At 42.0% G+C, this 24,891-nt stretch overlaps 1 protein-coding gene across 1 annotated transcript in view; it reads right to left on the reverse strand.

The window, feature by feature from the left end:
- BRWD3 (bromodomain and WD repeat domain containing 3) overlaps positions 1 to 24,891 on the reverse strand; it is a 75,030-nt gene that overhangs the window by 43,068 nt on the left and 7,071 nt on the right. Inside the window, exons 5-16 of the mRNA XM_081897301.1 lie at positions 17,593 to 17,743; positions 17,060 to 17,158; positions 15,523 to 15,683; positions 13,398 to 13,619; positions 12,970 to 13,070; positions 10,597 to 10,667; positions 9,713 to 9,813; positions 8,682 to 8,722; positions 7,169 to 7,273; positions 5,623 to 5,776; positions 2,577 to 2,711; positions 850 to 978 (exon numbers count right to left, since the gene is read on the reverse strand). Coding sequence (XP_081753427.1) covers positions 850 to 978; positions 2,577 to 2,711; positions 5,623 to 5,776; positions 7,169 to 7,273; positions 8,682 to 8,722; positions 9,713 to 9,813; positions 10,597 to 10,667; positions 12,970 to 13,070; positions 13,398 to 13,619; positions 15,523 to 15,683; positions 17,060 to 17,158; positions 17,593 to 17,743 — 1,470 coding nt within the window. The remainder of the gene's footprint in view (positions 1 to 849; positions 979 to 2,576; positions 2,712 to 5,622; positions 5,777 to 7,168; positions 7,274 to 8,681; positions 8,723 to 9,712; positions 9,814 to 10,596; positions 10,668 to 12,969; positions 13,071 to 13,397; positions 13,620 to 15,522; positions 15,684 to 17,059; positions 17,159 to 17,592; positions 17,744 to 24,891) is intronic.

Genomic DNA, 24,891 nt, shown 5'->3' on the forward strand with positions numbered 1-24,891 from the left:
ACCCATCTAGCTGGGTTTCCTCAGCCACTCTGGGCGACTTCCAGCAAAATTTAAGAAAATAATAAAATGTCACACATTAAAAACTTTCTGATACAGGGGTTGCTTTTAGATGTCTTCTAAACGTTGTGTAGTTCTTTATCTCCATGACATCTAATGCGAGGGTGTTCCACAAGGTGGGTGCCACTGCTGAGATGTCCCTCTACCTGGTACTTCACTTCTCGCTGTGAGGGAACCACCAGAAGACCATTGGCGATGGAACCTCAGTGAACGATGGGGGTGGAGAGGGTCCTTCAGGTATACATGGCCAAAGCCGTTTGCGGCTTCAAAGGTCAGTACCAACACTCTGAACTGTGCTTGTAAACATACTAGGAGTCACTAGCTGGTTTTTTAATTATATTTTTTCTTTAGAAAGTCTTCTTTATTGTGAGTGCAAAGAAGCTGCTGCTTAAGAGAAAGCATGAGCATGTGCACACACACTTCTCATTTCCTAGCCTTTAAAAACATCTGTATCCTTTTCACACCATTATTAGCAGTTTATAAATCAAGGACTCAGTTCCTCCAGACATTATCAGTTAATCAGTCCTCAAACCAGCAGCTATACAATAAACCCCACAGAGTAGGATTACTCTAGAGTAATTAGTTCCAGTCTGAATGTCTCCCACAGAAGAACAGCACACATAATCCATTTGCAAAGCTAGGCACTTTTAACATCCCATTAACTTTAAGAGAGATTTAAGCACATTCTTACATTTTCCTTGCAATTCACAGGACTTTAAAAGTAATTCATTCTGGCTGGATGATGTCAAATATTGCTAAACACAGAAGGACATTAAGAGTCCACCAACTCACCTTTTCATAACTCTTATTGCATCCGAATCCAAACAATAGTAGGTGCCCATGGGAATCTGTACAGGCAAAGTGCTGACCATCAGGGGAAAATTTACAGTCAAACACTGCACCATGGCCTTGGCCCTCAATCTGTAAAACACACACAATACCCATTTGGATCTGCTTAACTTTTCTGGACAAATTTATAAGCTGAATTTTCCTTTCTTTTAGGGGTGTGTACCAACTACAAGATTTGGTTCTGACCCTGATTCAGCACTTCAAAAAAACAACCATTCTCAGCTCAAAGCGTTCCAGACACTGCCCAGTTCTGCCCAGGTTCAAGTTCACTTTGGAGTAAAAAAGGGCTTTGTCATCTTCCATTCAATTACATTCACAATTTTTGGCAGAAAATTGATGAAATTTGTAAGCAGAGCACCTCTTGACAAATCTCAAGAGGTTAGCTGCAACAGTTCCTACAAGAATAGCATTCAAAGTTTGAGGGAGAGTAAAAAAGAAATAATGAAGATGATGCTAGCAATTACTATGACAACAACTAAAGGCATACTATGGCTTGGCTGGAAATAAATAAGAATCACTTGACACACAATAAGTACATGCAAAAGTACACACAAAGGGACCCGAAGAATGTAAGACTGACAATGGATGAATAAAATCACTTGAGACAAACAGACCACTTAACTCAAAGAAACAGACTAGAACTGAGGGGGAGGGGGGGTCCACTGACTAAAAGGAACAGGTGAGCAAGCACAGGAGTCAATGTAATCAGGAGCAAATTTGTATCAACGGGAAAGAAAAAGAACTAGGATCTGAAAGTAAAGGGCGGGGAAAGGGAAGGACTGGGCTAAACTTAGGTTAAAAAACACCCCTTTGCTCTGAGTGTGCCACAGGAACTCTTAACAACATCCCTCCCACAAAGCACTTGGTTTTTGCCAGCACCTGGCAAAACATTTCCCTCTGATTACAAATTAGACCTGTTAATCACAACAGAGTTCTCCCCCACCCCCTTCTCATCCTGCATGGTTTTGTTATATTGTAAGCTTAAGGGACGCGGGTGGCACTGTGGTCTAAACCACTCAGCCTTTGGGCTTGCCGATCAGAAGGTCAGCGGTTTGAATCCCTGGGACGGGGTGAGCTCCCGTTCCTCGGTCCCAGCTCCTGCCAACCTAGCAGTTCGAAAGCACGCCAAAAAGTGCAAGTAGACAAATAGGTACCACTCCGGCGGGAAAGTAAACAGCGTTTCCGTGAGCTGCTCTGGTTTCGGTGTTCCGTTGCACCAGAAGCGGCTTAGTCATGCTGGCCACATGACCTGGAAAAACAGTCTGTGGACAAACGCCAGCTCCCTTGGCCTGTAAAGCGAGATGAGAGCCGCAACCCCAGTGTCGTTTGCGACTGGACCTAACTGCCAGGGGTCCTTTACCTTTACCATTAAGCTTATAGAAACTTTACTTCTATTTTCAGCAAGATGTATTTTCACCAAGGACAGCAAGGGTGGGTTCTCTCTGCTTTGGTATGAGGTGCTTTATAAAGATCCTGCATCAACGCAGATAAACACACAGTAATTCTCAGATCTGTGACTCTTAACCATAGGGTCATGAGCTCAAGCCCCATGTTAGGCAAAAGGTTTTCTGTACTGCAGGGGGTTGGACTAGATGACCCTGGGGTCCCTTCCAACTCTACAAGTCTATGATTCTAAGATCTGACCACTCATTCTGCCCATCATACAGTACCATGTTAAAGTAATTGCGCATTTTTGCTCCTTTCTCGAGGTCCCAAATGAAAATATTCCCATCATGGCCTGCAGAAAGCATGATCCTTTGGTCAAATGGGTGAGCTTCCAAAACAAACACTTCATCATCATGGCCCTGCAACAAATGCAAAGAATGTAATATTTTAATAAGTAGTTACTGTCCCATATAAGCTTCATGTTACATTCCCCCCTCCCCTGCTCGTCACATACACACAGGTGACCAGTGCCTCAATCTTATGAAGGTGGTCTGCATGTTTCTGTGGTCTACCACCTCAGACTGAAGGCTTCGATGACAGAACATTCTTTCATTACAAAAAGGTGTGTCACCCAGACCATCAGATCCTTGTGAAATTTAAAGAATCCTATGTGTCCACCACTATGCTGTTGCTGAACTAATCCCTGGTTTGGGTTTTTTTATGATAGTATTGATCTTTTATTAGTTGTTTGCAATTGTGTATTTTATATTGTGCTTTGTAAACCACTTTGCAATTTTTATGAAAACTGGTATATAAAAGGAAAAATGAACACCCCTAATAAGACACAAAACTAGTATGTCAGAAGGGTTCTAACACAGAAAACTACAATGTCAGGTAGAAGCCCATATTCAGGGACTTTTTAATATTTTGGAATTGAGAGAGAATGGAGGCATATCCACACTGACCTCCTGTTTAAAGACAAGGCAATTGTTTTAAAAAGTGGGTAGCTGGAAATGCAAGCAACTCTGCTCATACTGGAGCAGTTCCAATTTGTAGTGGGGACATGCTCCACAGATATTTGCTACTGGGGACTGAAGGGCACATCAGCCTCCTGAGTGCAAGTGATAGCTCTACACCAGGGATGTCCAACAGGTCGATCGGGATCCATTGATCAATTCCCGGAGCTTCAGGTCGATCACAGTCAATCATGGGCTCCTTTTCCTTTGCTTTTGCCTAAGAGCATCCGCCCCCTCACCCCACTCTCCATTTTCGCTGGAAAGGAAGACGGAGTTTTCACTGTGAGGCAGATTGTTTTCATAGCGATCTTTTGGTGAGCAACTAATCCCCTTTCCCCTTTACTTTTGCCAGAACCCCCCACAAAAAAACGGAACTGTCCTCCCTAAAAAAAGTCAACAACTTTGACCTGAACCCCTCCCCCCCAAAGGGGTAGATCACTGCCACTTTTTTCCTGTGAGTAGATCACAGTCTCTTAGGAGTTGGACGTTCCTGCTCTACACAACCTAGAAGACAATTGTCCCACTTGCCTGCCCACTGCTCCCAGTTCACCCTACTCCCACAGGTCAGGATTTTGTTATTGGGAATAGTCACACAGGAACAAATCAGGCTGCTCTATTGTTCAGCTTAACAATGGAGAATCTTACTGAGAATACTTGAACACAAGAGCAGCTTGCTTTTTTGGCCAAGCAAGAATTCACCTATCTCTGCTGTTCCTGGGATCAGACAGAGTAATATACATGCCGGTCACAGCATTTTCCAACCCTGTGGGAATTTTTTGAACACAACAGGTATCTGGAAGGATCTGGTATTCATATATATATATATATATATATATATATATATATATATATATGCAGGTTTTGGTGTCCTCGGGTGTCTTCCCGTGTAAAAGTTGGGGTGTCTAGGCGACGTTTCGACGAGGTCTCACTCGTCATCTTCAGGCTGGTGCTTTCGGCTTCTTGTTACTGGAACAGAGCAGGATCTCAGTGTTTGAGTTCCTATAAATACTGTTGAGGGGGTGTGGTGTATAGCCTCCAATGTTCTGGGCAGAGAGGAAGTTCCCAGGCTAGTGTGCCTTTTCTTCTTTTGTTCCTTAATTACTTGAGGGATATCTTGAGTGATTTCTTGAGTGATATCCTGAGTACCACTTAGGTGGGTCATTAGGTGTGGATTAGTTGCTAAAGTCTTTGTGTCTTGACCTCTTGAACTTTGTGAAGAGTTTTTCTGAGAAGATGGCTGTACTGCACTTAGTTGTGCTCTGGCTTGGCTTCGTGTATAGGGGCGAGCTGTGGTTTTGTGGCCTGTGTCAGCCAGATCTGTGTAGGGATTGCAGGGGGGTGCAGCATCCGGAGGTGCCACCATGGTTTGGCTACTGGATGGTGTCTGTAATTTATCTGTGGAGAGGGTCTGGGTTTGGGTCTGGTGTGGTTGGTTGGTGATGGCGTTCTGTGTGCCTCTGGATCTGGTGTCAGTTTTCTGTTCCAGTAACAAGAAGCCGAAAGCACCAGCCTGAAGATGACGAGTGAGACCTCGTCGAAACGTCGCCTAGACACCCCAACTTTTACACGGGAAGACACCCGAGGACACCAAAACCTGCATTCCTGTACCCGTGAAAATCTACGAAAGCATATATATATATATATATATATATATATATATATATATATATATATATATATGAAACTTTAATACTGGGGAGGGCGGGTTTTAGTCCCACTTATATTATGAAAATTCTAATTGTATTATGAAACACAAGTAATCCCCTCCTGAACAATAAGTGGTATCTTTTATTCATTCAATTGTAAACACGCTAACATTTTCTCAGAAGTGCCTCAGAAGGGTTCCTTCATTGAAGTTTTGGTAAAAAATATAAATATATTTATAATTTCTTCGGTTAATTGATCAGTTAGAAGACAGATGGATAGTAAACAACAGGAAAATCTTATTTGATTGATTAACCAACCAACCAGCCAGCCAACCAACCGACCATCAATCGGTTAGAATGCAGGAAAAATGATAACAGCTTTCTCCTCCCATTAGGAAAACGATACTAATTTGATCAATTATTTTGTTTTCTCTATATTTGTTTTGATGTGTTTCTGATAAAAGATCACCAGTCCTTGGTCCGCACCACTCCTGGACTCATCTGATGCTGTTTGCAAGTTTCTCAGCTGTTCTCCACAAGCATGATCAGAATCTTAATTCTTAAAGATGCCAAAGCTTAGTGCCAGACCCCAGTTCAGTGGCACACAACAGAGAGAGCACTAAATGCAGATCCTCTTAAAAAGCTAATCGACTGAAGGTCTAACTTACAGTTAGGTTGTGAAGAAGCTGCCCAGTAGTAGAGTTCCACACTTTCAAAAGGAAATTGTTGACTGCTGTAATAACAGTAGTATCATAACGATCCCAAGTTACCATAGTCACCTTCAACTTGGACACCTTGTCTTCCCCAGACACTTGGCTATTTCTGAGAAAATGTAGACGTTAAAGAAGAATCTAGTCAAATGAAACTTTTAAGTACCAACTTAGAGCCAAACTAAATGCGACACTGGGAAATCTTTGATCAGATTGTTTTTTGAAGATGTTAAAAGCAGCCATGGGATACATTTGGGTTGTGATCCTAGGAACTTACCCCTCCCCATCCACCTTTTGTGCAGCTGCCCCAGCGGAAGAAACTACAGGTTCCAAAAAGGTTACTAGTCCCGCCCACCTGTCGAAGTGGCCTGCCAGGTGGGAGTGAGGAGCTGAAGATTCGACCCACATGCTACATCCTGTTTCCCACCCCTTTCTTTAAACAAACAAACCCTTCCAGTTATACATCATACTTGGCCTTAATTTCCAGATGTCGGAAACAGATTATCATCACTAAACCATTGTCAGTAAAAAGCTGGCCAGATCAAAACAATACAGTCAAACCACAGCTCCCAAATGCCTCCATTTTGGAACGTTTTGGCTCCCGAAGGCCGAAAACCCAGAAGTAAATGCTTCGGTTTTCTAGCGTTTTTCAGAAGCCGAAAGTCCGACATTGCTCCTGCTTGAGTGCAGGAAGCTGTTGCTGCCAATCTAAAGCTGCACCTCAGTTGTCAAACATTTCGGAAGCCAAATTGACTTCCAGAATGGATTACGTTCAATAACCGAGGTTTAACTGTACAAACAGTAGTATAAAGGAAATTTATTTAAACCTAACATTTTTCAGCCGCCAGAGAATACATGTAGAAAATGCAAGTTCTGTGAGCATTACACATTCAAATTTTGCTGAATCTTTAGAGGAAACAAGAAATGTAGCATAAGTAGCTTATAAAATAACCAAATGCTCTCTGAAAAGATCTGTCTTTTATATTCCTGATAATTATCCTGTTTGGTTTAATGCTCAACACAGACTACAAGGTTCCTTTCTGCGGAAACTCTGTCAGATTCTAATGCAAAAAAGAGCTCCCTTCTAGTGCAACTCACTGTGTCTCAACCAGGTACAGTTAGTTCAGAAAGTAGGCCAGTGCTCCCCTCTAGAGAAATGCATGTGCCCAGTAAGATGTACTGTAGCTTTACAAATTTTTAACAGCAAGCCCCATGCGCCACACGTAACATGATGATGGGAAGCAACCAGACGGGTGCAGCTTAACGCTACTATGAATACCATGACAAAACTTTCCATAGGTAACAAGATGGTTTGGTTTCCCCAGAAACCCTGAGTTACACAAAAGCCACAACAGGAAAATGGCTAGAAGGGAGAGATGCTGAAACAGGTGAAGAAAAGGAACATTTCTGGATTTCAACCACAGAAATAAATATTACTGTGTTTTGAACATTTGAATTCCTTTGTCTATTGAGGTTAAATTATAAACATTTTTCTGCCTTTTACCCAGTCATCTTAGTCGCCATCTCCAATACTATACTCTTCCATTCTTGCTGCTGATATTGCCAGATTCTGGCTGTTCCATCTCTGCTTCCACTGACAAATCTTAGTCTGTATTTTTGAGTAAAAGGGAAAAGGAAAAAAGTTACATGTGTAGGGCTCTGAAGCCCCTCTGCTTTGCTCTCCAACCTGCTTTTCCCCTACCCAGTTCAGAATTTGGTCTACCGGCACCCTGAACTCCTGCATAATAATATTTCCACTTTATTTTGTTTAAGGGCCACTATCTTGTGATTGACCCTGCACTGGTACCCACAAACACACTTAACACAAAATGCAGCACAAGAGGGCAAGGTATGCATGTGCCTTTGATTCAGGGTAGCTTCACATGCACGTTCTAAATGACAGCAACATCTAGAAACAGCTTTCATGGCTGAACAAGCCAACCCTAGAACTCTCCTAACTCCTCAATATGCAATGCTTTATACCATGTGGTCAGTTCACAAGCTCACCAACCAGATATTAAACATTTAGTGAGCATCGGAACAAAACTCAACTGAACTGGCTTCTAGTTGCTTATCAGATGTTTTTATATAGTGCCTAATTAACAGGTAATATTTTCATTAAAAAAGGTAAAGGTAAAGGTACCCCTGCCCATACGGGCCAGTCTTGACAGACTCTGGGGTTGTGCGCCCATCTCACTTAAGAGGCCAGGGGCCAGCGCTGTCCGGAGACACTTCCGGGTCACATGGCCAGTGTGACATCGCTGCTCTGGCGAGCCAGAGCTGCACACGGAAACGCCGTTTACCTTCCCGCTGGTAAGCGGTCCCTATTTATCTACTTGCACCCGGAGGTGCTTTCGAACTGCTAGGTTGGCAGGCGCTGGGACCGAGCAGCGGGAGCGCACCCCGCAGCAGGGATTCGAACCGCCGACCTTTCGATCAGCAAGTCCTAGGCGCTGAGGCTTTAACCCACAGCGCCACCTGTGTCCCTTATTTTCATTAATTTCCTTTAATTAAAGTCACTTAGTGAATATAAGTGGGATATAAAGGTTTTAAAAAGTATAATACTGAACAGCTATCCACACACTTCCCAATGCAATTCAGAACACTTTGTCCCAGCTGAGATGTCACAGCCTAACCACAGTTTGGCTACTCATGCCATTTTTCAGCTTTGCCTCTTCAACCCATTACATGCCCCAGTTAACTATTTCCTGGTTGCAGCAAACCATAGTACGCTGTTCAATCCAAGCCAACATTGGAAGCGCAATTTAGACTGCCGTTTTCAGTTCTGCTTTGAATCAGAAGTCCAAACAGATAGAAAGTTGCCATTGATCAGTTTAAGATAAATCCCTTATTTTAATTTAGAAAATGTATATACTGCTTGACTGTAGTAAAGCAGTTTACAAGACGTTTGTAAATGACTGTTTATATTTCACAAGTAGCGTAAGAAATTAAAAAAATACTATGGAAAATCAAATACAGCAATAACATCATGGGAGAAGAACAAAAGAAATGCTTACCTGCCTCCACTGTTGCAGAACTGAACAGCAACTACTTTGTCCTTTAAAAAATAGAAAGTAATTGTTTTCATCAATACTTTTCTCTACAGTCAGCTTATGTACAACCCTGCTCTCCTCCATCCACATGTTTCTAGAGTGTCCAAAACATCTTAGCAGCAAGTGTCAACAAAACATGCATCAGCCCTTTATCTGACTCACCTGTCTTTTGCCCCAGTGTATGGCCAGCAGCATGTACTGAATTCTATGAAGTCACAGGCCAGTGTTAACTGAACAAGAAGAAGGCCAGCCCTATGCCCATCGGTTCCTGAAGATCATAATGTATCTTGTGTACCTATTGCTCCCTGAGGTCACTGGCTTACCACTTTCAGCCACCATGTTTCATTTGGATACCATGCATGCACAAATTAATACCAGTAAGTATTGGCACTCAATGGAGGGGCACCTTCCTATTTGCTATCCCAAAACACTGGTGCTTTGATCACCCACCACTCCACATAACCATGACATTGGCTCAGAGCACTATGTACTTTGGTTATGGCATCCCATGGCCTTGCTGCTTCTGTCAAAAACCAAACAGACACATATCACTTTCCTTTACAGCAAAATATATTTGACAGAAAAAGAAACTACACGCTGCAATATTTTTGCCAAAACTAATTCCACCGTTATAAGTGCACTGTATTAATCTTAACACCATTTCTGCTTATTGCAGAAGGTCCTGGTCTATTAGCATGAAAGTTTTGTTACCCAACCACAGATTAGTCTCAAAACAGCAGTCTTTGCATGCACAAAACTTCATGGAAAGCACCATGCTCCCTAGGCAGCAAAGGCTCCCTTGTTTGTTTCAAAAGAGAAGCATTTTTTCTTGAATGTGCCGTGAAGCAGCCTCTTCCACAGAAGATAACAAAGATGTTTTCCAGACAAGAACTTTTATCAGGGTAAGCCTGTGTTAAAATGCACAACCTAAACTTCTGAGCAGGGTTGGGGTTTTTTTTAAAAAAAGCAAGTGTGATTTCCTGCTTCATTCTTACCGTATGAGATTCTAACACAGCAGTTTTCTCTGGAGTCTCAGAACCCAAGTAATATATTCTTATCACATGGTCAGTGCTCCCTGTTACAACAAACATACCACCTAAAAAGCAGGAGTTGGGCAGGAGATAAAGACAAGAAGAAAAAAAATCAAGAAACCTTACATTTTTCATTCAGCAAATCATGATTGTTGTTCAAATGGTATTGCAAAATGTGATGCATTTTTCCTTCAGGAGCTGTGAATTCTGAAAGTGTTTTATTATTCAAAGAACACTGACATCTATATTTGGCAAACTAAACAGATAAAATGCACACAATTATCCAAAACATTACCATAGAATTACTGCACCATGGAATGTCAGACTAGACCCTGGACCGCCCCCTCAATTTGGCACAATACAAGATCATGCTAAAGGTCCACTAAAATGGCATTAAGAACCTCAAGTGCTTCGCTGAAGTACTTTTTATAAAGAACCTAAACAGCAAGGAATGTGTAACAGTAATTCACTTTATTTCAGGTTTCAAGAGAAATACTCAAGGGTGGAAATCCTAGTAAGACAAACTGCCTACAAAGTAAAGCTGCCAGCAAAATCAACCTGTACTAGAACTCAATATAGATTTAATGACATAGTGTTGTGAAAAGTTAATGCTTGTGCCTGAAGCTGAAAGTTCCATCAATTATATTTTCCAAGAGCAACCAATGTCCTAGATCCCAATCATTTCCTAGATATTTTTGTCAATTAATACTGGCTCTGGTTAGAATCTTCCTGAAGTCTAAATTTTCCTGAAAAAATTAGTTGTGTTTTCTGAACTAGTTAGCGGTTTCAAAAACAAGCACCAAAACCATTTCCTACGTGGTTTCTGTTCCTGAAATATATATACATACCAGAGCTGAAAGATGAACAAGATATTTGAACGCCAGGCCTTGACCTTTCGGCAAATTTGATTGGACGATCCCTGAAATGTAAATATGAAGCACTTTAATTACTTCATGGTGCAAAGGTTATTATATAAACCTGTTAAGAAAACAATTTATATTTGTACAATATGAGCTGCTAGAACTGCAGCAGTCCATAGAATACGATCCCGGTTACTAACATGCAGAGAAAGTAACATCCTTGCAACGTTAACACGTTTGCAAAATAAAAATTGGTAAGGTGTTTGTCTGCAGCCTGTATAAAGTTCGTGCATAAACCTGCATAAAGTTCGTGAATACAGATATACAGAATCAGTTAAGTTGTAGTTTTCCTAGAAAGGGTTGATCTTCTGCTTTTTCCCAAAGGCTATGAATCTACTGGAGCCACTCGACAAAAAGAAAAGCCCCTTTTTAAAAAGCTATTTAAAAAAAATCCCAATTCAACTAAATACAAAAATTGGTGTGCTAGAAGTTTGAATGGAGGGAAACCTCAGAAATGCAGGCTAAATGTCTGCCAGCCCTCTCTATCGAGCTATTCTTAATGTTCTTTTACATATGGAGAGGGTAGAAACATCTGACCTGTGGCTGGGATGTAGCCTACTGCATAAAGAGTTACATGTGTACTTCCACCCACTTTGCCTATGGTCACACCCATTTCTTCCTCTGGTGCTGCCCATCACCGGCATGTGGGGCCCCCAGAAGATTGTTCAGGAGAGAATGCAGCTTTCAGGCTGGAAAAGGTTCCTCACCACTGGCTTAGGGAAAGACCAGTGAACAAATTATGCCAACAGTACCCATCAGATTACAGTCTACCTCTGCACCCCCACCTGAAACTACAAATGTCTCAGCTGTGGGACAAAATCTACTGGCTGAGTCAGAAGACTGAAGTTGCAATCCTTTACCCAATTTCCTGGGAGTACTTTTTAGTAGAAATGTATAGAATTGCACTGTTAGGAATACTCTTCAAGAGGGCAATTTCCTATTCACTGTGCTTGTGAAGAGGCTCTACCAAAGGACTGAAGATTTCAATGAGGATACAGAATGGTAAGAATCTACAAAGTTTTGTTAAAACATTTGACTTAGCAAAAAATTAATTCATCTCTTTTCATGGCCATATCAAACTGCAGCCTAGAATTCCATTCTTTTACATAAAATTCTAAAAAGGGGGAGGTTCTGGGAGCTTAATCTGAAGAGACAGCATGGACAGAGCCATGCCAAAGTTAGGGGGGGTGATGCAATCCCTGATGGCATTAGATAGTCCTGCTTTGCAGGAGTGTAAAAATTTAGGCAAATCAATCAATAGAATAAATCTCTAGTTGGGAAATATCTCTGCTTCAGCTTCCACTCAGTTTAGCATTGGAATGGAAACTTTTTCCAGCCCAAGGGTCACATTGCCTCAGGGACAACCTTCTAGGGACAGCATGCCAGCATTGAGCAGGTCCAAAGACAGAAGTGGGCAGTGCAACAGGCGTGACTCTTAGCATCGTATAGCAGTCTGTATTCCCATCATGCAAAAGTCACAAGTTTTACATACACGCACCTCCACTGAGGCAATCAAAAAGCATCATCACAGCTCAATTTCATATTTGTCAAGCAAAAGCACTCAAGGAGGCCACAGAGCATGGCTGGTGACCCCAAGAGAGTCTTAAGGACCAGACAAAAAGGCCAAGAGAGCTGCAACTGTCCCCTAGGTCTAAGGTTGCACATCCCTCATTTAGACCATGTTGAACAAAATAGAACGGTTCAGCTCAATGAAAAGGAGCTTCTAGGAAATACAGGATTGCCGTAGTTCTGAATCCTCCATCCAAAACATCAAGACTCAAAAGTAATGTGCCATTGAGGCCTTTTTTGTGGCCTTTCACAACAATTGATGCCACGCCCCCCACTGCAGTGGGCTTGGGGAAGGAGGTGTGAGGGTTCTGACAGGATCCTAGAGTCCTCCTGCCTCCTTCCCAAAGCCTAGTTAGCACTCTTCCAGCTTTGAGAAGGAGGTGGGAGGGCTCTAGGAACCCACCCGAACCTTGCACCTAGCTTAGCCAGCTTTGGAAAAGCAGCGCAAGGGCTGGAGGGGTGACAGATTTTTGGGCTCACTTGCCCCCAGTGGAACAATAGTGTGCTGCCCATGTTGAATTACTCTTGCAGCCCCCTTGATAGAAAACTTGGACAGCCCTGGTTTAAACCCTACAATGCTCTACAGTGACCCAAGGTACATATGGTGAAGTTTATAGCACAGCAGAAGCTAAGTCATATTGTGGCACACCACCTAACTGACCTAAGAAAACAATGATGTGTCCAAAAGCAGAAAACTGAGCTAAAATAATAAATCTAATGAAATATACGTACTTAAATTTCATTGTATCTGAATGCCATTGCCAGAAGCAGATAGTTCCATCAGCACCTGTAGAAGTGAGGTATCGAGTTGTTCCTTTTCTTGATGGAGAAAACTAAAGATTTTAGAAAAAGATATTGTAAATTGGTTTTAGGATTTTCCCTCATTCTTCCAGCTTAAAAAAACAAAAACAAAACTATTTTACTGGGCATATGAAACACACTCACTGAATAAATATTGTTCTGGACTACTTTTGACCATGAGAAAGTAAGCAAAAAATAATAAGGCTAATCAATAAAATAGGCCCATCACAAAATTGTTTGATGGATGGAAATTTAAAATTTGAGGTGGATTTAACATGCATTTGGCCAAGCAAATGTAGTCTTGTAACTCAGTGCTAAACAAAAGCAAAGAAAAAAACAACAGTGTTCATCTACTTTACCTGTATAGAGGTTATTGAAGCTGTGTGGCCAAGCAGCACTGCAACTGGTGCACAGGTTCGAAGACACCAGACTCTGACTACTCTGTCACAGCTGCCTGCAGCAAGGAGGGTGTTTTCATAATTAACACCCATGTCAGAAATTTCAGCCGAATGTCCTCGGAGTGTTGAGAGCAAACGTCCGTCATCTGTAGCCCAAATTTTCACCAAGCAATCATCCGAACCCTAATGTTGCACACAAAAAAACAATACCCAAAGTATAACATGCAGAAGTGCCACTGTTTTCACTATGACCCTAGAAATGTATGTATCCCTTCTTTATGCTAACTGCCTGAGTGCCATTAGGTTTGGTAGTAGTAGTAGTAGTAGCAGTTTATCCTTGGCCTTCCTCCAAGGAGTGCAAAAAAAGCGTAAACAATTTCCTGCACCCACCCACCCTTTATCCTCACAACAGTCCTGTGATCACAATAGTGAATGTGTTTTGGTCTTGGGTCAACCCCCGTTGCTTGATCATTTCTTAGCACTGTTGCCACTGGAAAATGACCTTAATCCAACAATTAAGCATCATTATATTGTATTGCTTATGGCTCATATGGTCATTGCTCAACAATGGAAATCATGTATAATGCTATTTAGAGATAGCATTCAATAATGTCTGGGATATAGCCCTGTCTTAATGTCGTACACAACACAGACAAGTGATGAGTGTTGCAGTGAAGAAAGACTGGTTCAAGAGGGTGGATACTGAGGCATAATAATCACTTAAAATGTAATGATTCTTTTAAGGTAATTAATTCATTTTCTGTTATCTATTCTGAGTCATAAATAAATAAATATTAATTACCTTCATTGGCATTTAAAATCACTGGGATAATTAAAAGGACAAGGGTGAAGCTGTCGAAGGTCATAAGGTCACACTGAGTGTCTGAGTCTATACTAATTATTCTACAATCTGCAACTGGGTTCTGTTATGTTTACTCAAAGCTGCTGTTTTGTTTTCTTGAAGTCACTAAAAAATATTTTTAAAAACCAGCCTGTGATGTTGTGATCACCCTGTGATGTTGGACTGAGAGAATGAAATTGACCCAAGGTCCACTAGTGATTAGGGATTAGAACTCAGATCTCTCTGATTACTTAGTCCAATACTCTAACCACTACAACAGAATGCTTTCATGCCCTGTTTGAGAGTGCCCCAGAGTCATGTTTTGACTGTTGTGAGAAGCAAAACAAATAGCTAGATGGATCTCGTGTCTGGTCCATCCTAACTTGGAGGGCTTCATGCAGTCCTGCAAAGAAAATGCTACAGTTGTATGAAGGACTAGCAGCTTCTGTAACATTCCCGTAAGTTGTTTTTGAGCTATAAAAGAAAAGTAGCAAACACAAAACCAAGGACATTACATAACATTCCTCTTGGAAAAAGTGGGGTTTCTAGATGATTGACTATAAGCAAAATATAAAACCTTTTCATTTTCTTTTTAAAGGACACATGCATTCTTTCTTTTCCTTTTTTTTTTTAGTAAAGATCACATAGTCTTCAACTGGTTGGTTGGGAGCCACTGCCACAGAGGTATGGAACCTCCGAACATGAGTTTAATTGGGGCATCAGGTCTCATCATTTGTCCTAAAGACCATTTCAGCCAAATACCCAATATCATATAGATATGACAGCAGGTGTGGGCAGGTAACTGCAAGACTTGGATGAAAGGGTGCCTGCAAAGCCCCCTGCACAGGGCTGTTGGTGCTTGGGAAGCACAGTACAGGCGTTTTTGCAGAAGTTTTATTTCAAACCACATAGGCAAAAATGGGCCACCAAGTGATTTACGGCTTTACAACTGGGCTGTCCCATCCAACTGCCAAGCTTGACCCACAAGTGTGTGTGGAGATAAAGATCCAGCCCCCTGGTCAGCTCCAGTTCCCCATGTCCAGATCTAAGGTAGATCACAACAGAAGCATTACCTACCACTATACAGATATATGCTAAAATATATGAGGGGTAAATAAGAAATGAAGCCTCAGATGTGCTTGATTTAAAGGTGGTTCCTAGGTCTGAAAACGGTATTTTGAGAGAGCAAAACAAACAAACGAAGTCAAGCAATGTTTTGAAATATTGCAGTTTTCTTCAACTCACTGTGAAAATTCGCCGCCCAGTGCGATCAAAGGCTACACAATACACAGAGGACAGATGCCCAAGAATTCTCTTGTGCATCTTCATGTGCTGGTAGAAGGACGAGGGGAACAAATGGCTGAAACGCCCATATCCAGTTGTTTGCCTGGCACAGATTATATTTACTAAAAGCGAGGGAGAAGGGAAAAACACAGTTATCCCAATGACTTAAACTGCTGTAAATCTACTTATCCACCAATAAAACAGAGGTTCACATGGCAACCATTAGAGCAGTATCAAGTGTAACAACAGGTCTGGCCTACTTATGGCTTATATTACTTGAAAACATGTAAGGCCATCTCGGAAGAAGTCATGGTGGGTGCAAGGGGACTACAGAAGCGCCTACTGAAAAGCCCCTACACCGTATAAGGGCTGTTACAATGTGTTGGCATCAGTAGTACAGACCTGGCAGTGCCAGATTTATGGTCTGCAGGGCCCTGTGTATGGTCCTCTATATTCTTGCGCTCAAAGGTGATTTCACCAAAACATGCTGGGTATTTCACTACAGTGGTACCTCGGGTTAAGAACTTAATTCGTTCTGGAGGTCTGTTCTTAACCTGAAACTGCTTCTTAACCTGAAGCACCACTTTAGCTAATGGAGCCTGCCTCCTGCTGCTGCTGCGCCACATGATTTCTGTTCTCATCCTGAAGCAACGTTCTTAACCCGAGGTAATATTTCTGGGTTAGCGGAGTGTGTAACCTGAAGCATATGTAACCTGAAGCGTATGTAACCCAAGGTACCACTGTATTTTATTAAACTTATTTAATTCCATTTTGAACATTGCCTCTTTTTTCTGCTCTTGCTTATTTTGTTAAGCCTCCTGTTACTGTCATTTAAAGCTGTTCCTTTAAAAGTTTCTGGTTTTTTAAATAAGCACTTTTATTTTTGAGCCAAGCTTCACATTCAGTCACTGTTATACACATACATATCAAAAGTTGGGTTTTGAGATTTTTTTTATGTTTATAAACAAAATTTAAAATTATTTATTTTTACTAACATTTCGGGTTTTATTTTTATTTTTGCTCAGTAGAATCATTAAGTGTTTACTCCCACCATAATATCTTTAAAAGAGGTCATCTAGATGGTGAGTCAGTGGATGCTGTGTGCTCACAATCAGGATTTCATTTACTGCCATAATTCAGCATCTACAAATTAAACAAATTCCCCCAGACAAACATGTCTACGGGATGAATAGTCCTGCCTTTACAGCAAGAGACTAGATAGATGTATTTTTGTCCTTTCCATTTTTTTATAATACAACTTTTTCTTACATGAAAAGTAAGTGCATATTTTAATGCATTCTACATGTACCATGGCAGGAATTGCTGATGATACTAATAATGTTCTGGCTGGAAAAAAATCACCTGCCCCATTATATTAATGCTCTTTCTATGATGCCATAAATCTAAGTTAACTTTTGGGCTAAAGAAAAATTTCCAATATAAGAAGCCACTCCATAAATAATAAACATGCACTTAAACACTGTAAGTTATTCCTTACCCACATTTGGTGGTTTTGAATAGTTTGAAGGTACTTCAGGGGGCCTTCCTCTGTGGAGAGCTGCAAATGCTGATACTTTCCAAGCTGTGTGCCTACAATCTGTGTGAATAAGATTCAAAGCTGGTAAAAAACTTGAGCTGAATGCTTGAGTTCTACAACCAATACTGCTTTGTTTTGCCAGAACTATGAAAGCCGTGACTTCTCTGAGCTCGTTCTCATTCCTCCCTTCTCTGCAAAGCTATTTCTGGGAAACGCTTGTACTTATTCAGAAAAAAGCTTTCATGAGACGCAATGTTGCCTGTTTCAACATTTCATTTCAACTAATTACTTTCTTTCTGCCTATTTGCCCATTTATTTTCAATGTTAACCAGAAGTGCAATTTATGTAAAAAACACAGAATAACATGTTATTTTCACTGCTTGCTTTATGTATGGTAAGTTTTTTTTATATAAAGTTAAGCCACTTTCAGGGCCTCTGTAAAATAGTACTAGAGGTTTTAAAATATGACAAAGGAAAAATGCCACATATCTTACCTTTGGCTGCCCTTAGTAATGACTGCCGTCCCACTCCCAGCAAAGTCTGCACCCCAAGCACACTCTGTGGGATCTCCTTATCCAATAAAGGTCCAATGCGTTCACAGATTTTGAGAAGATAGTTTGGAGGGATGTGAGCATTGGCTGCCACCTAAATTATTTTTTTAAAAGATAATTAATGTAAGAGCTTTTCTTCTATTTCCCCAACATATCAGCATTTTTCAGTTTATTGAGTGCCAAGCTCCTGTTTCGTATTTATCTGATTACAAAGTGGAGGGAAATGTCCTCTATCCCATGCCTAGTACAGAGAGTACCTCAAAATACAATGCAGTAAAAGATGAAAGGAAGCAGCACATCTGCACCAGCAGTGGTGCAGGTACAGCCTTTATATTCACTGCAATTGGGGAGGCACTTTTTTCCAAAGTGCTTAACTTCCCAAGACTGTTAGGAATTATTGTTGTTGTTGTTTGGTCATTTAGTCGTGTCAAACTCTTTGTGACCCCATGGACAAGAGCACGCCAGGCACTCCTGTCTTCACTGTTAGGAATTTTTTTAATTTTTTCATTAAAAAAATAAGCTAGAAAGCTTAAAAGCAAAAACAAACAAACCCAAAACTGTGCCCAGTTCCTAAATTGCTTTGAAGAGCAGTCTCCTTTGAACTAGTGCTCTCAACCACACCATTCTCAGGTGAAGAAGCTGCAGACCCAGAGGACATCATGGAACAGAAGGAGGGTTGGTCTCAGAATCGGTCTCAAATATCCCTATCTCCTTGGGAGTTCCAGTATCAGAGAAGCCTGTGATGCCAGTGCCTCTCTGTTGCATTCCTCAGACTTCAAGGAATCTAATTTGGAGGCCACCTAGAACTTTGGCCTCCCTCATGCCTTTTAAGATTTGAGCCTCTGTTCATGGAGCAAGGAATGCTGCTCAGAGGAAGCTGCAATCCTCTTTAAGGCTGACTGGGTTTTTTGCTTGTTGGAGCAACATTAAAGCCTGCCCTGTCCAACCGCCACTCAGAACTGCCCAACTTGCTTGTTGCCTTTTGAATTTTGATCCCTGCTTTGCCTATTCTTACTTAAATTGACTGACCCTCTGCTTGTGTGTCCACCAACCTTTCCTTGACCTGACTTTGCTTCCTAGTTTTAGAACCAGTGCTGGCAGTATGTGACCTGTTGTTCCTAGACTCTGTGCCAAGCACGAAGGCCACACTTGGGCAAGAACCCAATTCCACAGCTGGTACCGCTGCCTAGGACACAACACTATAATTGAGCTAATACAGTAAGGCTGCAACTTATGCACATTAACCTTGTGTACATTCAGGTTTACACACATGACAAAAAAGATTAAAAATAAAAAAGGACGCAGAAAGGGGCAGGGTGCTAGGGAAAATGGCATTGGCAATCCCAGCCCCCATTGAACCCAACTATACACGATTCTGGCTTTAGGCACGATCTGCGGAATACAACCACATAAGTTGAATTACTATACAAGATTCTATGAATGTGCAGCAACTCCCAATAAAGCTTCAACCCTCCTCCCCCAACAAGTCTCTGACTATGTCTTGATTCAGGCATTGCACCAAACTGCAACTTGTGCTTCCAAATGAATAGGCAAATGGGAATTTGGCAGCTGCTTGTCTGCTTTCATAGAAATCTGCCTCACACCAGATCAGACCATTTGTCCATCTAATCCTGTGGCCTGGTGCACACTTAAAAAGCCATGATTATCAAGGTCAAAACCGCGTCAGAACATACTGCCTGGTTGCTCCTGCTTCACTCCTCCCCTGGTGATCATAAAGCCATGGTTTGTTCTTGGCTTGCTGATCATAGTTTCTTGGGGAGAAAGAAACCACAATCCTGGTTCAGCTGTAACTACAAGTCAAGGCTTCGTGGCTTGTTCCTTCTGTCTGTGTCAGTGGAGAAGCCAAGTGGGAGTACACTGGCAGCAGGCACGAGCAGTACTGCTCAATCCTGCAAAGCCATTGGCCATGGCTTATCATTATGTGTGAACTAAGCTTCTGAATAGCAGTGACTATTTCTTCTTGGGCAGAAATCCTTTCCCAGCTCTGCTACATGAGCTTCTTTTTAACCAGAGATGACAGAGACTGAACCCAGAAGCTCGTTAAATTCAAAGTACATGTCACCAAACTTTCACTTTTAATCTGCTCAGAAGTCTCATTTCTATGGTATGATCAACTCAGAAGATGTAACAATGTTCATAACTATGGTATCAGGTCAAACAATAATTAAACCAAAAAACAATTTGATATTACATAAATTTATATCAAGGAACCAGCTACAGTAGTTGAGAATATCTGAACCATATTTAAAAGATTACAAGTGTTCCCCCTCTTCCACTGCACACACCAAACTAAATTGCATTGTCACTGTCAATACTAACCAGGGCTTGAGACAGGTTTTGAAGAAGTGGTATCTGCATATAATTTCAACTGTTTGAAAACTTTTTTTTTTTTTACCATACCTAACACCAGTAAGTAGCATTTCTGTTCAAGCTGTAAAGTAAATGAAGTGTGGAAAGACAGTATATATAGTGTCTGCCAATAATTATAAACTTTACAGCCCTCAATTCCCCTGTGAGGATACCCTGAGTAGACACAACATGGAGGAAGTCAATCTCTACTACTGAACAGATTTTTTTATGACGGTGAACTAAACATTGAGTTACACATATAATTCTTCTCTGTGTAGACAAAATAGAAAAGGGAGTTAATTCTTACTTATAGCTATTTCACATAAAAATGGTTGCTTTTGCCTCTATGTGATCCTTCCTCAGGTAGGGAATTATGTGGGAAAATGTACTTTGCTGAAATATCCATGATTTTGGAAACTCCAAGAAATGCAACAATAAGGGTAATCACACAAGCACAATGAAACAGGCTTGTTGTAAGAGTCATAGAGCAAATATGCAACCAACATACTACTAATAATAATGTAATAATAATGTCCGCTTCATGGATCACTGCCTTGCCGTGGTGAAGGGGCTTGAATAACTCAGAGAAGCTATGAGCTATGCCGTGCAGGGCCACCCAAGATGGACAGATCATAGTGGAGAGTTTCGACCAAATGTGATCCACCTGGAGCAGGAACCGGCAAGCCACTCCAGTCTCCCTGCCAAGAAAACTCCATGAACAAAGACAACAGGCATATAGTGCCTGGCGTGCTCTGGTCCATGGGGTCACGAAGAGTCGGACACGACTAAATGACTACACAACAACAATAATAATGCAATAATAATAATAATGTATTTCTTATACCCTGCCTATCTGACTCTGTTGCCCCAGTCACCAGGAAAAACAACAACGGCAAGAACACCAAACATTAAAAGCTTCCTAAAACAGAGCTGCTTTCAGATGTCCACCAAAAATTATATAGTTCTTTAATTCTTTGAAATCTGCTGAGGACATTCCACAAGGCAGGTGTGACAACTGAAAGTTTCCCTGAAGTCTCACTTCTCACAGTGAACAGACTGACAGAAGGCCCTTGGAGATGGAACTCAGTGTCTAGGCTGAATGATGGGGATGGAGATGCTCCTTCAAGGACAGGCAACGGCCGATTTATGCACATCCGATTGGTGCATGATCCCACATGAGTGCACGGTGCCAAACCCAATGTGACCCTAAAATGTCACTAAAAGAGCGATTGTCTGTATACAAGGCTGGAGTCCTGTACTTCTTTGAGCACACAAAAACCAGTAGAAAATATTACCATGATATGCAGAATTTAAAATAAACCTAAGCTAACTGGCTGCAGGAGCTTCCTGCAGCCAAACAGAAGCCGCGCTTTGGTTTCCGAGCATTTTGGAAGTCAAACAGACTTCCAGAACGGATTCCATTTGACTTCCAAGGTACAACTGTATTAGGAACATTTGGCTATTCTCTTCACACAAATTAAAATATGTTGCGTAATCAAATTTTGCATTTTAATGTTATTCCAAATTCTAACATTTATAGCTCTTTAAAATTCATATAAAATGAGGATTCTCATAATTCTCACATGATTATATAATTTAGCAGTGAAGTCTCTTACTCTTTATTGTTAATTCACCAAAGAACGAAGGGTGGAATACATAGGTCTCCCATTTCTCCCTTCACAATACCCCTATGAGGAAGCTTAAGGTGAGAGAGTGCTGCTTGCCCAGGTAGGAATTTAAACCAACTAAGTCAGGAATGGAGAACCCTTTTCGGTCTGATGGCTGCATTTTTTCCTGGGCAACCTTCTGGGGACCACATGCCAGCAGTGGGCAGGTTCACAGGCAAAAGTGGGTGCAGCAATGAATATAAGCTAAATTCTACACACACTCCTCCATATCCTCCATCCAGGCAAGTGAAAGTCATCATCATTCAAGGCAAAACCACTCAAGGAGGATGTGAAGCAGTGCCTGTGAGGGATGTGGCCTGAGGATAGCCCCAAGAGCCAGACAAAGAGGACTAGAGGGCTGCATTTCGCCCAAAGGCCTGAGGTTCTCAACCCCTACTCTAAGGCAAACATTCTCTAGCAACTTTGCCACACCAGCTCTCTTGCAGACAAGGGAGGGGACAGGGATAACAGATCAGAACAGCAACCTGCCTAAGGTTACCAAGTAAATCCTGCGGGTAAGCTAAAATTTGAACTACACACTTCACAGCTTACAAACTGCATTAAACCAGATCTCAGCAAGTATCTAGCAATTTATATCCCACCTTCCCAATAGTAACAAATGCCCAAAGTAGCTTATAATACCGTGTTCCTTAAAATCCGAAAGCTACTTAAAAAGCTACATTAAATAAGGAACAGCAGTAAAACCCAGGGCTTATAAATGTTGCAAGTGTGCTGAATCAGTGGACACATTTGCACAACCAAATCTTAGATTAATAGCAAGCAGTGGACAGCTGCTCACAGCCCCTTTCTTGTGCCCAGATGACAAGACCCCATTCTCTGCCTCACTGATGTGGTCCAAAAGAAAGCAGAGCACTATGTTTGGTTACCAGCTTGGCTGCAGGAGTTGCCAGAAGGAGGTTATAAGGCGCCATCCAACCATATTTGTGCAGGATTTACTGCTTTTCTTCTCCCAAAGAAGTTTAGGTTCAGGTTTTCCTTCTCCTAGATGGGCTATCGGATTTTTCACCCTATAGGACACACTTTTTCCCCTCCAAAAATGAAGGGGAAATGTGTGTGCATCCTATGGGGCAAATGCAGGCTTTCGCTGAAGCCTGGAGAGCGAGAGGGGGCGGTGCGCACCGACCCCTCTCACTCTCCAGGCTTTAGGAAGCTATCCGCAAGCCTTGGAAGCCCACGGGAGTTCCCGCCGGGCTCCCACGGCTTGCGGAGAGCTGCCTGCATCCCAAAGCCTGGGGCGCGCTGAGCTTCGGGCATATATCCGCAAGCCTGGGGAGACCGGCGCGGCTTCCCGTCGGGCTCCCTAGGCTTGCGGATAGCAGCCTGTTCTGGGGGCTGGGGTCGGGGGAAGTTTGGGCTACCCCCGCCCCAGCCCCGTTCCGGGGGGGGGGGAATAATTTGTTTACTTTATTTCTCCCCCCCCCAAAAAAAACTAGGTGCGCCCTATGGGGCGAAAAATACAGTACTTTCCCAGATTGACAAGCCCCATCTGCCCCACACTTCTGTCTACAGCATGTGCCGAAACCACCTTCTTGATCGTTGGACTTACTATTGGTCCCCTCCGCTCAATCCGCCACAGCCTGTCTTTGAATACAAGGGAAGTCTCTAACTCACCAAAGTTTGAGAGAACCATTGGCTACCCTCACCTGGTTTAGCTAGTCAGCCGAAGCAGTTTCCCGGGTGTAGCCAGTTTTGCATGCTGACAGCTTCTAGGAACCACAGGTGAGAGCTGAGTGCAGGGTGGAGACCAAAGAAGACAAACTACCCCCCAAGAAGCACAAAGTGTTCCCCACCAGAGGTACTACTGCACATAAAATCATTATAATAAAAAACATCAGAGCACTAGCCCTTTCCTTAAAAACAGTGAGTTCCCAAGGATTTCTTTAACTTTTAAAGTTATAATGTAAATTTGTGGCTGATGGCAAGAAGTTTTTTTGAATAAATGCTGCTTGTTAAGTAACACTGCCACAGCGAAACACATTTAAATCAAAGGTTGGGAAAATACTACATAGTAGCACAGTTTTCAAAGAAAGATTTTTATGCAGGTAAAATGATTTCCAGTTGTTAAAAACAACAACAATAAATCCCCAGAGCACTAAAGCTGACAGATTCCTTACCCAAGGTATTTCTTATATCTTGTTGATTTTTTTTATTGGCATATCTGAACTGACATATTCACAAGGAGAGATAATTTGCAAAGAAATCTCATGTTTAAGTCTCTGTTCCTCTTTTTAAAGAACCATCTACACAGATAGAACACTGATAGCTGAACAAATAAAATTATCTGGCATAGAAACAACTTTTTTGATTTTTCAATATCTGGCCTGAAAAACAATATAAACTTCAAAGGTATAGAATAAAATAACTCAAAGGTATAGAATAAAAATCCAGACATGTATGGAAATCAGATGCCTAAAATGGCATCTGGGGGGAATATTTTTCCAGGGTTTTTTTGTGGGGTGCAAAGCGAGGGCTCCAGCTGCCCATGATGCCCCTGCTGTTGGTGCTGACCACTGCCTCCCACGCTTGGCCATGCATGGCCCCCCGTCAGAGAACAGCTTCTCCGAGATACGGGTGGAGTGCTAGGTAGCAGCGGTGCTTCGGCATGTGGCGGCGGTGCTGTGTCCTAAGCGCAGCAGGCTCTTGCTGCAACCACAGCGCCAGCACCTGGCATGCCTTTCCCAGGCATCCCTTCCAAAGTGTGCCTGCCCAGCCACAAGGTGTGAGCACTCCTGCCCAATGGTTCCCACCATTTCCTGCAGGTAAAGGAGAGGAAACGTGGGCTAGTTTGTGTGAAAGAGAGTGTGTGTGCACTATACAGTTGCGGCTCTTTGGGCGTTTTTCTAAAAAGAAAGACAGGAAGCCTAGTATGCTCTCTCTGCCCCCCCCCAGGTTAAGTTAGATCAGGGATAGCCGACATGGTACTTTCCGGACATTTTGGATTAAAAACCATTAGCCCAAGCCATCATGGCTGATGGTTAGGCATCATGGGAATTATAAGTCCAAAACATCTGGAAGTCACCATGTTGACCACCAGTAGATGAGCAGTAGATAATCCTACCCCCAACATTCTAAAAAGCAGGAGAGATGTAGAGTTCTAGTGCCAAAAGAATACCTGTATTCTACTAGTCAATAAGAAGATTGTTTGTCTAGTTAAGTATCACATGTCTATGCACCAGCCATACAA

The sequence above is a fragment of the Podarcis melisellensis genome (genome assembly GCF_964234715.1).
Source record: "Podarcis melisellensis genome assembly, chromosome: Z".
NCBI lineage: Eukaryota > Metazoa > Chordata > Lepidosauria > Squamata > Lacertidae > Podarcis > Podarcis melisellensis.